At 36.3% G+C, this 16,722-nt stretch overlaps 3 protein-coding genes across 3 annotated transcripts; 2 read left to right on the top strand and 1 right to left on the bottom strand.

The window, feature by feature from the left end:
• Positions 1-939: 939 nt before the first annotated feature.
• Positions 940-5,413, top strand: LOC135796979 (glutathione-specific gamma-glutamylcyclotransferase 1-like). The gene is made up of 3 exons (XM_065309121.1): positions 940-1,564; positions 2,207-2,242; positions 4,642-5,413. Exons 1-3 carry the CDS (start codon positions 1,349-1,351, stop codon positions 5,185-5,187), a joined length of 798 nt encoding a protein of 265 aa, XP_065165193.1. The 5' UTR covers positions 940-1,348; the 3' UTR covers positions 5,188-5,413.
• On the bottom strand, positions 5,401-9,727 carry LOC135796978 (uncharacterized). The gene is given in 12 exon segments (XM_065309120.1): positions 5,401-5,669; positions 5,672-5,872; positions 5,934-6,331; positions 6,396-6,609; positions 6,678-6,863; positions 6,927-7,096; positions 7,546-7,749; positions 7,808-7,952; positions 8,009-8,194; positions 8,254-8,946; positions 9,002-9,141; positions 9,266-9,727. Coding segments are annotated over 12 exon segments (2,757 nt in total). The 5' UTR covers positions 9,285-9,727; the 3' UTR covers positions 5,401-5,468.
• A 631-nt stretch (positions 9,728-10,358) lies between these two features.
• LOC135797503 (AP-3 complex subunit beta-1-like) lies at positions 10,359-15,041 on the top strand. Its single transcript, XM_065309910.1, has 8 exons — positions 10,359-11,253; positions 11,308-11,383; positions 11,446-11,777; positions 11,834-12,645; positions 12,701-13,159; positions 13,225-13,546; positions 13,602-14,109; positions 14,176-15,041. The coding sequence occupies exons 1-8, from the start codon at positions 11,114-11,116 to the stop codon at positions 14,671-14,673; spliced, it is 3,147 nt and encodes a 1,048-aa protein (XP_065165982.1). The 5' UTR covers positions 10,359-11,113; the 3' UTR covers positions 14,674-15,041.
• The last annotated feature ends 1,681 nt before the right edge of the window (positions 15,042-16,722 follow it).

The raw sequence follows: 16,722 nt of genomic DNA, 5'->3' as shown, positions 1-16,722 counted from the left end.
TATTTAAGCAATTTGCGCAAATTATTACTAATTTTACACGCAAGAATCCCTAGAATCAATTTTTAACTTTTTTCCAAAGGAAATTACAACTTCCTTTACTCTTATCATCATACACTGTGAAGCCAGCGTGCGCTCTGAAGATGGCGCCGGGTTCAAAGATGAGAGCAGAAGGACTGATGTGGATTTTACGCTGGTTGTAAGGCAGCGGAGAGTCTTAGAGGTGCTCGGAGAAGTGAGGCGATCTTCACTCGATGCTTGCTCGATAACTACTGTACTTTCTAAACATTAAGTGTGTTGATATACATATTATGATGTTAGTCTTGTGATTGCACCTAATTGTATTTATTGTCTAAGTTCGCGGCGACGCACTATCGGCACTAAATAACACACCACACAGAATTCCTGAGAAGTTGGAAAACTTCTGCCGCTTTTCTGTTTGCGGTGCAAACATACACTGATATAAAATTGTTTTTTAGTTTTAAAAGTCGAAATTCATCACTTTCTATTTAATTTTTAGGTTATTAATTCATATTAACCTCAAATATCATTAATATTATATAATAACCCACTATTTTATATTCCACACATCAAAAATTAACTATTTAAGCAATTTGCGCTAATAATTACTAATTTTAGACGCAAAAAGCCAAAAATCAATTTTAAAACTGAATCCACACTAAATTACTAAATTACACTTATCCTCGTGTATGATATATATAAAATTATAATAAAACAATATATGCGTAGATGTCGTAGATTGCCAGATCATACCGGTAAATTTCCCGCAACAAAGCCGGTGTCTACTCGTGTCTACCATCCTCTACGTGCGCGTATCTCGATAGTGCAAAGTGCGCACGAAGTTACATCATCCACAAACGCGGCACGCCAGACTGCGTGCGCTCGTCTGCCGCCAACAGTTCATTCATTCCGAAAACCGTACTCTACCGGTGCCGGGACACGCGCCCATTGCCGTGCGAGACGCTGCGCCGAACGGTCGCACAACGCACTACAATATATTACAAAACGTCAATCAAAACATCAAGAAAAACAAGTTTAAAGAAAGTTTTTCACAATCAGCGTAAATACACAGTGTTAATAATTAACAATTACTTAAAAAGTAAACAAAAAATTAAAAATAAAAAAGTTTTTAGTGAATTTTTAAAATTTTAACATTAACCAAAGTGAAAATTTCTCGTTTCTGACTGACAGCAACAAGAAAGTTGACCGCAGTTGTCCGTCAACGTGTAATTAACTCTTTTAACGACACGGTGAAAAGTGTTATAAGTGCATCGTAAACCACAGAGACTATTTCAATAAACTGCTGTTGTGGTTTAAAATAAAAATAAAAATGGCGGAAGTCGTGGAGCATTTGGACAATCAACAACAAGTGGAATTGTTGGCGAGTGTGAATGGGAGTGAGACGAAGGCCCTTTGGGTGTTTGGCTATGGCTCGCTCTGCTGGAAACCGGGCTTTCGCTTCGACAAGGCTGTGGTGGGCCACGTGCGTGGTTTTTCGCGCAAGTTCTGGCAAGGGAATGCGACGCATCGCGGTACTAAAGAACAGGTCAGTTGTTATTTTTTATGCTTTATGTGTTTATGGGTGTATGGGTGTATAAGTATAGAAATTGTTGTTTTTATGGTTAAAATAAAGGGAATTGTGAGAATTGTCAGTTTAATGCTGACATAACCTTAAAGTATAGCTATTTAGTTATTTTCTTAATAATAGTGTGGAATAAAAGTGTTTAGATGGTAAAAGTTTATTATTTTTCATTTAATTTGATGTGGTGGTTTAAAAATAGGTGTTTTTATGTGTTTATGGTGAAAATGACATGTTGTACGTTAAATTAACCTCCAAATTCAGCTATTTATGGAAAAATATACAAAAATAGTGTTTACACATCGTAATTGTTCAATATTCTGTTATATTTTACTGCCTTGGCCATAAAATAGAATTTTTTGACAAAATCAAACGTTTTACATTGAAATAACCTACAAATTCAGCTATTTACATCGAATAATTGTTAAAAACAACCAAATTGCATTCAAATTGAACAAGTTTTCTACTTTACTTGCTTTTTTATATTTTTTTCACAAAATTACTCTTTTTACATTAAAATAACCTTAAATTTAGTAAAAATTAAAACATATTTTACTTCTTAGATAGTTTGAATGTAAAATTTCTCACTTTTTCTTGTTTCTTTTACAGCCTGGACGTGTTGCAACACTCATCGATGATGATACGGTAAGATTACTATTTAATAACTATCATTATCCATTTTTATGTGTGAGTGTTATTAAAATGTTAATTCTAACATCTAATCAGTATTGAATATTGATTAAATTATTAATGGAATAATGAAATAATGCATTAATACATTACTACCTATATAATTTCTCGTCTCTGGAGAGTTTATATACTCGTATTAAAAAATAAACTGTCGTTTACTTTGTGTTAGTAGTGTTATTTCAAGTTTAGATTGTTAAACTGCTGTTAACACTGTTTAACAATGACCTATATATTATGTCGATAGACGAGAAGCTGTGGAATGAAAGAATTGAGGATCGTATTCAAAGTCATTACATTTTTTGCTTATTTGTCTCCACATACATTCACTTCAAATAATTACATGCTCTGTTTGAAGGTTTAAAGATACACAAACCATAAAATGTATTAAATATCACATTAACTTATTAAACAGTAATTAAATTAATCTTTTACATCTTTTACGTACAAACAGAAGTCTATACTTTGTATTTTAGTCTGAAATATATATGCAACTTAACTTACACATACACTATTTATTTATTAAATGTTATTTCGGTGAATTTCGTTAATTCGATAAATTAACTTGTTTTTTGTTTGTTAGATAAATATCTAGATTAATTCTTTCTTGGTATTATAAAAGATTGTGGTTTGTTATTGGCTGTGCGGATATTTATTCGAGTGTTAAACGCGTGGCGCACACGTGGACGTTGAACGCGTGCCGGAATTAACAGAGGCATTCCAATCATTCTCGACGGTAGCGAGCGTGGCGGTCGATCGATTTTCGTGGGCACGTGGCCCAAACGCCCGGCAACCCGCTACTAGCAACCGGCGAGATTTATATTATCATCATACACTGCATTATTCTGTTTACGACATACAATGTATGTGCATGCAAATTTATTCCATAAAAGATAAATTGCTTATGATTTTATCAATATGCAACCCGTTGAACAAATTCGTATCACAATTGCGTTGAAATTTGATTGTGAACTGAATTTTTGATTGTTTTATTTCTTTAATTGATGTTTAATTATAGTTTTATGTCTGGGAGTAGAATTGATAGTTAAAATTTATTCTGACGCCATCTATGAGGTAATATTATTAAAAATTCAAAAATTGAAAAAAAGTTTATATTTATTGTTTGGTGGGTTGCATACTATTCCAAGATGATTAATTAGTGTTTTCTAACCTCAAAAGTGTAAATTCATAAAATATGTGTAATTTTTAGGTTATTCATTCATATTAACCTCAAATAACCTTAAAATTATATAATAACATACTTTTATAGTCCACATAACAAAAATACAACTATTTAAGCAATTTGCGGAAATAATTACTAATTTATTTGCACTTACTCCACTTTTTTGACGAAATTCACCAAACTTTTACTTTTAATTACCTAATAAATTAAACGAATCAAAAATGTGCCATAAAAATAACCATATTAAAGTTAATAGTTATAGTTCATTGTTCCTTACACTTAGCTACACTTTAATTGTGCAATAAAAACATTAAACAATAACATATTGTTACATAAAGTGAAATCATTTTTCAAAATTTTATTATTTACGATTTTTAATGCGTATCAGTTCAGTCAACTCAACCCAACGTCTTTACATTGATGTTTTTCAAATCAAACAAGGAAAATTAAATATAAATTGTTTAAAATAAATTTAAATGAATTTCTGCGCAGCTCATATCCAACTTTGAACTTTGGACTTTTATATTTTCGACTCAATTCGTAAAATTCGTAAAAACAACAAAAAATTCCACGCCGCTAAAAATATGCATTTGCGTACGTCGCAGATCACGAGGCACAAGGTAGAGGTTTTGTGTTTAATGCGTGCGTAAAAATAGTGCGATAAATTAGGCACACACTTGGCAAACACCTATGACAACGCAAACAAGCTTATGAATAATATTATCACTCGCGAATTGTTTCAAATTTGAATATATTATTAACTAGATTTATCTGCTTACTTTGTTTTGTTAAAATTAATTTTATTTTGTTTATTTGTTGATTTTTATCAATAATATTAGCAATTTTATTTTAAGAAATGAAAAGAAATGCATTGTAGCGCCATCTCGAATACGTTTATTGAACTACGGCGGTTAATCTTAATTTGAATGACATTCAGCGCCATCTGGTGTTGATATTAGCCAAACTCTTTGTAAAACGATTTAATTTTTTGATTTTTGGACAAAATATTGTTTTATTATTAATAAAAGTATCCTATGTTGTTCTTAATACTCTTGAACATATTTATACAAAATTTCATGATGATCTATCAAGTAGTTTCCGAATAAAATCATAAAACCAAACAAACTCATTTTGCATCGATATTTATAATATTTCTTTAATTTTTCTGTTTCAGAGTTCAGTTTACGGCGTAGCATTCTCCGTCTCCGGCGAAAACGCCCTCCCATACTTAACAAATCGTGAATGTACCCTAGGAGGATACGACACACGTTTCGCCACATTTCACCCAATCGCCGGCGAGCCCTTAAAGGTCCTCCTGTACATTGCCACGCCCAAAAACCACCTCTGGTTGGGTGACGCCCCTGCCTCCGAAATCGCCCGTCAAATCTTCACCTCCAGCGGTGACAGCGGCCATAATGTCGAATACCTCGTCCGATTGGCCAATTTCATGCGTCATCACTTCCCAGACGCCAGCGATTCGCACCTATTCAACATCGAAGAACACATTCTGCATTTGGCGAAAATCAAACAAGTCGACGTTGCACCTCTAATGGGAAGTGGAGAGGGTTGCATAACATACGCGAAACCGAACGGTTTCAGTCGCCAGGCTCCCGCACCTGCCGCCAGAGGTCGTGACAGGGAGGAACGTGAAGAGAACCGTGACACTTTCCAATTCACCGCGCGCGTGCCCGAGAAATCACTGCGTTGTCTTAATATTTAAGATAATGTTAATCAAGGACATGAACTGACACGATTGTGATATATAGATATTTTTGATATTCAAGACTGTGATTTGTAAGGTAACTTCGAGATTATGTGGTGAGGTTCATTCATTCGGTGATGTTATACTAGCGCCATCTGTCACACAATACTCATATTATACACATTACTGTATATCTAAGCAGTATACTTTTGTAAATAAAACCATATACGATTATAAATTAAAATGGCGCACATTTTATTTCATGTATTGAAGGTTGCTTACTTATTCTGCAGGTGTGTTTAATAATAAAACTGATTATACGCAGCTTGCTGTTGGGCAGCAAACAATTTTCGTTGTTGACGCGGTGCATTGAAACGCGTAGCGGTTGCAACCCGCTGAACTGGTGTAATTGGCGCAGGCGGTGTGGGCGTGGCTTCCTTTGGATGATTCACCACGCCTTCGAAGACAATATTACGATTGCTCATTTTATATATGAAAACACAAATGGATGATTAGCAATGACATGAGGCGATGATGAACCCATCAAGGGGATGACCACGGCTGTTGTGGCAGCTGCAGCAATTGTACCCTGTTCATTAACCTCAATTTTTGTCTTGTGGACGATATTATCAATGCGCACGCGTTCATTTTGCACCATATTCGATAAATCAGCATTTTCACCGAAGATTTCCCTTATTTCCAACTAAAAACAAACAAATTTAAGTTTAAAACAATAAAAGAGTACTGCATACTTGGTTGCATACCTTCTGTAGAATATTCTTCAATTGCACGTTGAAATCAATGTCAAACTTGGGAATCTCATAAGTAATCTCAGTTTTCTCAAGTTTATCAACGATTGTATTGAATGTTACGTGTTGCAAGTCCAACAACATGGCTGAAGTGCTGTGTTTCACCTGTGGCAGCAACACCAACATGGCGTAATCATCCGTGTATGGAATCTCGATGGCATGAGCGTTAATTTCGCTGAGCATCTTGTAACGCAAGTCCGCTGTACGCTGCATCATGTTCACGTGCATGCATTGACCATTGGACAAGGTGAAACACTTGACCGTCGTCGCTGCTGGGTCAAAGGCGTATTTCCAACTGCTTTTGAAGTACATTGCATTGGTTAGCAACACGGATGCATCCCTATTGATATTTTCTACAAAAAATCATTTTTAATATTTAGGGTTAAAATTTGAGGTTATGGTGATGAGGTTATGTACCTGGGCCTACTATGGTAGGAATCAACCCTCTTGTAGTGGATGCCACCCATTGGTTGATTGTATTCACACTCTGCGGTACATTATCGTAGTTTAATGGAGAGATAAACGCTTTGTAGAATTGTTGCATAACTTGCTGGAATTGATTCTTGACTTTTAACTTATCAGAGATGAAAATGCCATTGGCGGAGACTAACTGGGTGTAACCATTTTGTTCCTAAATTTAAATTACAAATAATATTAAATATATAACAAAATGGCGTCTGTAAAAGCATAAAAACTTACAGAAATATCATAAAGTAATTGTTTGAGTTGATCTCTGACATATTGCTGTTCCAATGGGATTCTCAACAAATTAGCGATTTCCGAAGCTGATTTACCTTTGGCACTTTCCAAAATCATCCCCAAAGTGGCTTTAATACTCGCAGGAGACACGAAAATATTCTCATTCGGTGATTGTTGCGACAACGCCTGTAAAACACAAAATAAATTATATTTTTCTTAGGTATGCAACCAAATATACAGGAATATTACCGCTAACAACTCCAAATCGAAGTAATTGAAGCGTTTCGCGACGGATTCATCACCAGGAGCTTGTGGAAGTTGAAATTGTTGATCAACTGCTCCACCATATTGTTGTTGAGGAAGTGGTGAGTATTGTTGCTGGTCAGGAAACACCGCCGCAGCTGGTTTGGTCGCCTGCGCTGCGAAACCAAACAAAATCAAGCACAACTCAATTCTAGCCATCGCGTGCTGTAAACTGCGAATGGAGACACACTGCGACACACTGGTCACTCAAGTCCGACCGAAATCGGAAGCTGGTTTTCCCACCGATAACTATGTGTCATCAATGGCGGCGGTCACAACAAATGACAACAATTGGACGATCAAAACAAAGTGTGTATCAAAAATGCGTTGATGAGTGCATTCACATTCACACACTTGCTTCGAATATGAATATTTTGTGTTTTGCATGTGTGTGCTAATGGGAATTCCCAAACGATTGAGCAAAACCGGTTCCTGTATTATTATTACATTACTTTACATTATACTACACAGAGACTGACTTAATATTGCGACAGGAAATATTTATTTCATTGTTATTACAACCTCCACCAGAATTCTATCAACTAGTATTAATATATTTACTTACTTGCTACTGGTTGGGGAATTTCACCATCGCCATAACGCGGTGGGAGCTGCGCAGGCGCAATAGGCGCGACGCCATCTTGCGGATTGATTACTTTACCAAGGAAGAGAATTGTGCGTGCGTTGTTGTCTTCAATATAGAAGAGGAATGGATGTGTGGCGTTGAACATGACTTGCGCATCGCCAAATTTATTTGTTAATTGAATATCTATAAATAAACATTGATAAAACGTGTTTAATTAAACTATAAAACATATTAAACATACCTGAAGCAGCGAATGCAGTGCTGCCCTCTTCATTAACCTCAATTCCAGCCTTTTGGATGACATCTGACACTTGTAACTTAAATTCTCCACCTCGGACGATTCCGGAGAGACTCGCCGATGAATCAAACATGGCGCGAAGTCCCATCTATAGGTTATGTACTTATTATAATGTAAAACATAATATAACCTATAATATTTTACCTTTTTCAATGTATCAGACATTCTAGCTTTGAAATCGAACTTCAACTTTGGCAAAACTAAATCTACATTGCGTTTATCCATATAGTTGACTTCCTGTTGTAGTTTTATAACATTTATGCGTTCTAGAAGATAATTGAGACCAGCTTTAGCGTTCGGCAGGATAATAATCATAGAAAACTTCTTTCCCTGTACACAAAATACATTTTAAGGTTAAATAGTTCAAAAATAAGGTTATGTTGTGTTACCTTGAATGGAATACGGATAATTTTCGAATCCAGTGTTTCTGACTCAACATAATAGTACCATTCGGTTGTAGCCATGAAGGGAACTTGCACAGCTTGTCCCGGAGCCAAATAAAAGCCTCCAATGTGCGATTTTTCCTTAGGGAATTGATGACTCCAATATCCACGGAAGTATAAAGCATTTACCAATAACATAACAGCATTGGTGACGTCTCCTGGGTCAGTCAACTTGGAAATCTTTCCTTGTGTAATACGATTGACATAGTTGTTGATTGTCATGCTGGTTTTATCAGGATTCGAAAAATTCGCGCTGACGATACGCGTCTGATACTTTTCGCAGGCTTTTACTTCGAATGCTTGTATAGCGTGGACATTTTGATCAAGATAAATCTGTGTGCCAAGATTAAGAGTGTATTGTTGTTGAGGTGTTGGAATTTGCGCACGCGCTGTTTTAATTGCAGCACGAGCTTGATATTGGTTCGTGTTTTGATTCACACAAGATGGCCGTTTACCGTTGGTGAGCGACAGTAAAATATTCGAATATTCCTGTCGTACTTCCGATTGATTTTTGAATTGTAAAACATCGTGGAGTTCATTCTCTGTGATTCCACCTGCACCCTCATAGAGTAAAGCCAGAATTAGTTTTAAACTAATCGGTGAAATAATTGTATTTCCTTTGGAAGTTTTGGATAATTCCTATTGGAGTAAATATAGTTTAATATAGGCAACCAAATATGCAGATGTGTAATACCTGAAGTAACTGCCAGTCGAAATCATCGCGCAGACCGGAGTGTGATGATGGAATGTATTCGTCCTCGTCGATTTGCGGTTGAATAGCAGTGCTCGCCGAATTTGCCAAACCGCAAAACAAACAAACCGTCAGTATACAACCTGAAATCAATAAAATTTACAACTTTTAATTCAAAACCACAAACGCGTCACCATTTTGTTTTAAAAACAAAGATTACTACATATATTTATTTAATTTGTAGTTTTTAGTTGTTTTGACACTTACCAATCGCATTTCTAGACATTTTACGTCCGCACAGCGCCAACAAAGAAGAATAAATGAAGTCAAACGTAGTGTGACCGGGGACGCGCGCGCGGATTGTCGGATTGACCCGCTGATAGCTCTCGTCTAAGGTCACCGAGCAAGTTTTTCGGTAATTAAAAACAACACTTAACGAAGCCAAACACAAAAAATCACACACATACACTAACACATGATATAAAAATTCAAAACGCACTGAATTCACTTTAAGGCAACATGGCGTTCGTGCACTGCGGGCAAGAAACAAATTAAAACCGATTGCGAGTATCAATAAAACAAGTTTTGTGTTCGATGTTTGTTTTTAGATGTGTTTAACGGAACAAAGAGACAATTCGCGACTGAAAACCGGCTTCTGGTCGTGGCTGATGCTATGTGAAGTTAAATCGTCCGAAACCGGACGATGAATGCGCGGACGATGGACCGACCGGCGAATCATATCTCACTCGGCTCCACCGGGGCCGAAGGAATCAACGTTGTGGTGACGTCACAACGCTGGGGAAATCCTGACCTTGATTGAGCGCATTATTCCGCGGTTTTGTTTGTGTTTTTACGCCGCTGGCAGCGGTGCCCGTGGTGCCGCTTCGATGATTCGATACGCTTCACGTTACCATCAATTAGGAGTTGAAAGGCATCAAAATGCAAATTGAGTTTGCCATATTAGAAGATATAACTTATTAAAACCGCATCATCTTGACGCAAAGTTATGATTTAATGAGTTTTATCAAGTCGGCCATTTGCAAATTTAATTTCTGTGTAATTTATACGTAAAAACACATAATTTGCACTAGTTTATAACTTATTAGGACGTAATTAGACGTAAAACATGTTTTTATTAAAGATTTGAATTGATTTGATTAAGAAATAGTGGAATTTCAGCTAAAAACTGATAAAAAATGGCGGATATTGCTTTAAAACATAAACAACTTATAAAAATTAAAATATAACCGATGTTTCCTTGGAATAACCGTAAAACAAAGAATCAATCAAGTTAAAACAGATTATTGGTACAAGGATTTAAACAAATAATAATTCGTAGTAATCGTTGTCTTTTGTAGTTTCCGACAGCTCAGACACGTTCTGAATAATTATTCCAATAACGTAATTGGCGATAATTGCCACATAAAACATGTTTAAAGCTGTAGAGATTATTCATGAATACCATATGACACACTTCCAGCCGTAAATAAGTTGAATGTGAATCCAAACACGATAAAAAATTGGAAACTAATATGAATGTACGATGTAAATCACAACTTTTTGATGTTAGGCAACCCAACATACAGAAATAAATACAGGGTGTAATTATAAAATCAAAATATTAAATTATGAAGTAATACTTCTTGGGAAAATAATTCTAGTTGTAAAATGTGTTAGTATAATTAATTACGTTGTTTATTTAGTGATAGTATAAATTTTTGCGTGTTTAGTGGTTAAGCTAATGTTATTAGTCGCTTTTCAACAAAACTGTGGTTTGTTTAGTCATTAAGTAATCAAACACAAGATAACCGTAAACAATTAATACCAACCCACACAGTTTTATACTTTATTGTTATTGAACGTAATCTAATTTGTTAGTTCTTCAAATTTTAAAGTTCAAGGTTACTTTACATTGTCATGTCTACCAACCTAAAAATAACATTTTAGTGACTCCACAGATGTTTCTCAATGACAGCTTTGACAGTATCTTCAGCAGCAGGCAGCACAAACTTCACCAACTCTACAAGATCCACCACAACCGCTCGCAGATTGTTTTACGTGTCCGGTCGCGAATGCCGCGGACGCCAGCGAAGTTTATGAATTAGCGCGCCTAGCATGTTGCATTCCATCTCCGGCACGATGACACACAACTCGTACAACAAGAACCACGATAAGGAAAAGGGAGCTGGTGCTCCGCTGGACCAGGAGTATCCGATCGGCATGGACGGAGTGTTTTTCGCCGCTGACTTTCGCAGGTAACACCAAAAAACATGCATTTTAAATTCAATATTAACATGTATAATCAATAGAAATGAAGACCTTAAAGAGATGCTTGACTCGAACAAAGATAATCTGAAACTGGAGGCTATGAAAAGAATCATTGGGGTAAACATAAACAATTTTTTTTTTAATTTACCTGAATAAAAATTGTGTTTTATTAATTTTAGATGATTGCAAAAGGTAGAGATGCATCTGCACTATTCCCAGCAGTTGTAAAAAATGTAGTTTCTAAAAATATTGAGCTTAAAAAACTGGTGTATTCATATCTTGAAAGATATGCAGAAGAAAAAGAAGATTTAGCCCTGTTGAGTATATCAACCTTTCAAAGAGCTTTAAAAGAACCTAATCAATTAATCCGCGCGGGTTCGTTGCGCGTTTTATCCGGGATTAGAGTCCCTATGATTGCTCCAATTGTGATGATTGCAATCAGGGATGCATCTGCTGATATGTCACCTTATGTGCGGAAAACTGCGGCTCATGCTATACCAAAATTATACAGGTATATACATTTAATCCTTAAATATAAAAAAATTAAATATTTATGTTTTTTAACAGTTTGGATCCTGAAATCAAACCAGAACTGGTCGTAATTATCGAAAAACTACTCGCGGATCGCACCGTGCTTGTCCTCGGCTCCGCAGTGATGGCCTTTACAAAAGTCTGCCCGGAACGAGTTGACCTTATTCATCTGGTCTATCGCAAGCTATGTGCCTTACTCGGCGACGTCGACGAATGGGGTCAGGTGATAATTGTGCAAGTATTAACCCACTATGCGCGCACACAGTTCACCAACCCATGCCTCAACGATAAAGACGAAGAAGACAAAGCTTTCTACGATTCATCCTCGGATTCCGAAGAAAAACCACCGCAACCATCTCTAGATCCAGATCATCGTTTATTGCTGCGTTCAGCACGACCATTACTACAATCTCGAAACGCTGCTGTAGTGATGGCCGTGGCGCAGATGTATCACCACATTGGTCCTAAACATGAAACCATGCCAGCTGTCAAAGCGTTAGTACGACTATTGCGATCCAACACTGAAGTACAGGAATTAGTCTTGAAGAGCATCGTGACAATGACGCTGAGTAAAAAAGGAGCGTTTGATGTTTACCTCAAGAGTTTCTTCATACGCACGACTGATTCGACGCGTATTAAACTCTTAAAGTTGACGGTGTTGACGAATATTGCCACCGAGGGTAACATATCGACGATTCTGAGAGAACTCGAGACTTACATCTCGAATTACGATGATAATTTCGTCGCGGCGACTATTCAGGCCATTGGACGGTGTGCTTGCTACATTACTGCGGTGACTGACACGTGCCTTAGTGGATTAGTTACTTTGCTCTCTAATAAAATGGTTTGTAGTCGTAAAACAACCAATAATCTTTTAATAATTAAATTTAATTATTACAGAAGTTGTCGTTGCGGAAAGTGTAGTCGTTATAAAACGCCTGTTGCAGACACAAGCAGCAAACCCAACTGAAATAATTAAACAGATGATTCGTCTCTTGGACAATATCGAAGTACCGCAGGCTCGTGCTTCTATTATTTGGTTACTCGGTGAGCACTGCCGAGATATCCCAATGGCGTCGAATGTGTTAAAGAAAGCGACGAAAACATTCGCGAATGAACAAGATATTGTTAAGCTACAAGTGTTGAATCTGGCGGTTAAGCTACACATTCATAACAAGGAGCAGTACGCGCTTATTTGTCAGTATATCTTCAACTTGGCGCGGTATGATCAGAGTTATGATATTCGTGATCGTACACGTTTGCTACGAAATTTCATCGACAATCCGGATAATATTCTGATTGCGAACGCGGCGAGGATTTTTCTCGCGACGAAACCAGCGCCAACGATACGAAACACTGAAGGTGGGTTTAAAATATATAATAATAATATAAAACAATTTATGGTGATTATTTTTTAATTGTTTTAGATACTGAGCAATATCAATTGGGATCGTTATCGCACTCGATTAATCAGAAAGCCGCTGGTTATGAACCGCTTCCTGATTGGCCTGAAGTTGCTCCACCAGGTGACGTGCGTAATGTTGCACCGCAGGTTGACGAGCGGCCTAGGAATACTCGACAGGATAATGGTGAACAAGATAATGGTAACTATGATTCATGGAGTTCGGAAGAGTCTTCATCTACTGAAGGTAGTTATACCGAAGATGATGCTGTTGAGAATAGTAACGAAGAAGACGAGGATAATAATGAGGATGAAGAAGAAAGCACGAGTGAAGGATCAACATCCACGTAAGTAAAAATATTATAAAATTAAATTTATTTTATTAAATAAATTGATTAATAGGTCCGAGTCTGAATCAGAAGAATCTTCATCAGTTTCGGAAGACGATGATGACGACGATGACGATGAAAGTGAATTGGAAACAATTGTTCCTAAAGTAACCAAGAAGGAGCCACCGCCTCCGAAAGAAAAAGACAAACGAAAACCACCCACGAATGATAAACCACAAAATAACGCAAGTAAGAGTAATTTAGAGTTACTCTTAGACCTGGAACCTGCTGAAGGTACCTATGCACCTGTTATGACCCCTTCTCTGGGAGGGTTTCTCACGCCAATGGATAACTCGACCACCAGCGCTAGTCACAGCAAGCCGGACATTCAGGTGATTCCTCCCGTTGAGTACTCACATACAAGTCATGAAGTCCTCAATAAGATCAACGGGAAAGGATTGAGTATTTCGTATAGATTCACGCGGAATCCACATTTGTTCTCGGCATCGATGGTTAACATCAATTTAAGTTTCACGAACAATACCAATGAGGAAGTTATGGATGTTCGAATAGGACAGAAAGTAAGTTTTTAGTTTTTAATTTTAATTTGTTTGTATATAAACTTATAATTTGTTGTATTTTTGTAGACGTTATCACCTGGTATGTCTATTCATGAGTTCGCGTCGATAACAACTTTACCACCCAAATGCACCCTGCCAGGAACGCTGGGCATCGACTTCAATGACTCCCTACACGCTGCCAATCTGGAAATTGTTTCATCTTTAGGCACCAGCAGTATCTGTATCAAAGCAGACGTCGGGGAATTACTGCGGCCTGTCGTAATGGCTGAAGAAGTCTTCCTGCGTCATCAGGCGAAGTTGAAGGGGATGAACGAGCACTGCGATGTTGTGCCTCATCATTCTGCCAAGACTAACAAACAGACCGTGTGTCAAACTGCGAATTTAGGCGTTATTGAAACCGCCGACGCCAATATTTTAAGATTTGCTGGCCAGACTTTAACGTCGTCGTCATTGGTGTTGATTACTGCAGTGATTGCCGATGAGAAAGTGGCGATTACTGTCAATTGTGAGAAGATGGTCATTGGATCGATGCTTCTCAACAAGTTGAAACAAGCGCTATGTTAATTTTATATGAATATTCGTGTTGAAAGTGTTCCGGCACTGTTTTGTCCACTGCATTCCTAAAACAACACATTCAACCATCTTATATTATGCTTTGAATGTATATGAATGTAAAAATGTTTTATTTGACTTTAGTAGAGTTATTGTATGTTATATGTTAAAGATTGGACGGTCCTGGTTTATTTTTGTACGCACACCGAATCAAATTTCAACTTTTAACACACTGACACACGTATTACATGAATAGTGGCGTCGAGTGAGTGGCAGTATACCAGTCGAGGGTGCAAAATGGTGGCAAATTTTGCAAGTGCTTTTATATCAATTTGATTATTATTAATATATACAAATAAATAAAAGATATATGTTATAAAGTGTGTATTTTGTTTAAATTTTCATTAATATATGATTTTGGTACCATTTCAAAATGTTTAAGGTCATGTAAAGTAAAATAATAAATTCAGTATTTCTTTTGTCCTACCTTTTACACAAGATAGCAAACTCTATTTTTGTGTTTACCAAGTGGGGTTTTGCTTGTACAACGTTGGAAGACCTAACCTCAGTTCGATTAGAATTGGTTGAGGTATGAAATCATTATTGGGAATGCAACAAAGATATAAAGAAGATCGGGGATGATTCAATGATGCGGTGTGGGACAAGAAATTGTCTTCTAAAAATTAACTGTAAGTATTACTTGATTGATCAAACCTAATATCCTATCAAATTAATTTAAATATCTTTGTGTTTCCAAGGACTAATTTAAACTTGTTTTAGGGATTTTGCATCTGAGTTTGAAATCGTAGAAGGACCATTCTTGCATCAGATTGTAAGTATTAAATTTCTTTATCATTTTCCTAAATAAATTTTGTTATTATCTCGCAAATTGACCCCCAAAATTGCATTTTTATGTTCAAAGTATAATTTTTGATGGTTTTAGCGATTTTGCACATGAGTCTGACATCGTAGGAGGACCATTCTCGCATCAGATTGTAAGTAATTAATTTCTTTATCATTTTCCTAAATAACTTTTGTGATAATCTCACAAATTGACCCTTAAAATTGCATTTTTATGTTCGAAGGACTAATTTTTGATGGTTTTAGGGATTTTGCACCTGAGTCTGACATCGTAGAAGGACCATTCTCGCATCAGATTGTAAGTAATTAATTTCTTTATCATTTTCCTAAATAATTTTTGTGATAATCTCACAAATTGACCCTTAAAATTGCATTTCTATGTTCGAAGTACTAATTTTTGATGGTTTTAGGGATTTTGCACCTGAGTCTGACATCGTAGGAGGACCATTCTCGCATCACACTGTAAGTAATTAATTTCTTTATCATTTTCCTAAATAACTTTTGTGATAATCTCACAAATTGACCCTTAAAATTGCATTTTTATGTTCGAAGTACTAATTTTTGATGGTTTTAGGGATTTTGCACCTGAGTCTGACATCGTAGAAGGACCATTCTTGCATCAGATTGTAAGTAATTAATTTCTTTATCATTTTCCTAAATAACTTTTGTGATAATCTCACAAATTGACCCTTAAAATTGCATTTTTATGTTCGAAGAACTAATTTTTGTTGGTTTTAGGGATTTTGCACCTGAGTCTGACATCGTAGAAGGACCATTCTTGCATCAGATTGTAAGTAATTAATTTCTTTATCATTTTCCTAAATAACTTTTGTGATAATCTCACAAATTGACCCTTAAAATTGCATTTTTATGTTCGAGGGACTAATTTTTTTATGGTTTTAGGGATTTTGCACCTGAGTCTGACATCGTAGGAGGACCATTCTTGCATCAGATTGTAAGTAATTAATTTCTTTATCATTTTCCTAAATAACTTTTGTGATAATCTCACAAATTGACCCTTAAAATTGCATTTTTATGTTCGAGGGACTAAATAACTTTTGTGATAATCTCACAAATTGACCCTTAAAATTGCATTTTTAATTTTTTATGGTTTTAGGGATTTTGCACCTGAGTCTGACATCGTAGAAGGACCATTCTTGCATCAGATTGTAAGTAATTAATTTCTTTATAATTTTCCTA

Source organism: Atheta coriaria, unplaced genomic scaffold, assembly GCF_025399875.1.
Source record: "Atheta coriaria isolate IRGN ID8LTWV9N9 unplaced genomic scaffold, Caltech_Dcor_3.1 hic_scaffold_8_pilon, whole genome shotgun sequence".
Taxonomy (NCBI): domain Eukaryota; kingdom Metazoa; phylum Arthropoda; class Insecta; order Coleoptera; family Staphylinidae; genus Dalotia; species Dalotia coriaria.
Note: the sequence above shows the minus strand (reverse complement) of the source record. Positions and strands in the feature narration are given on the sequence as shown.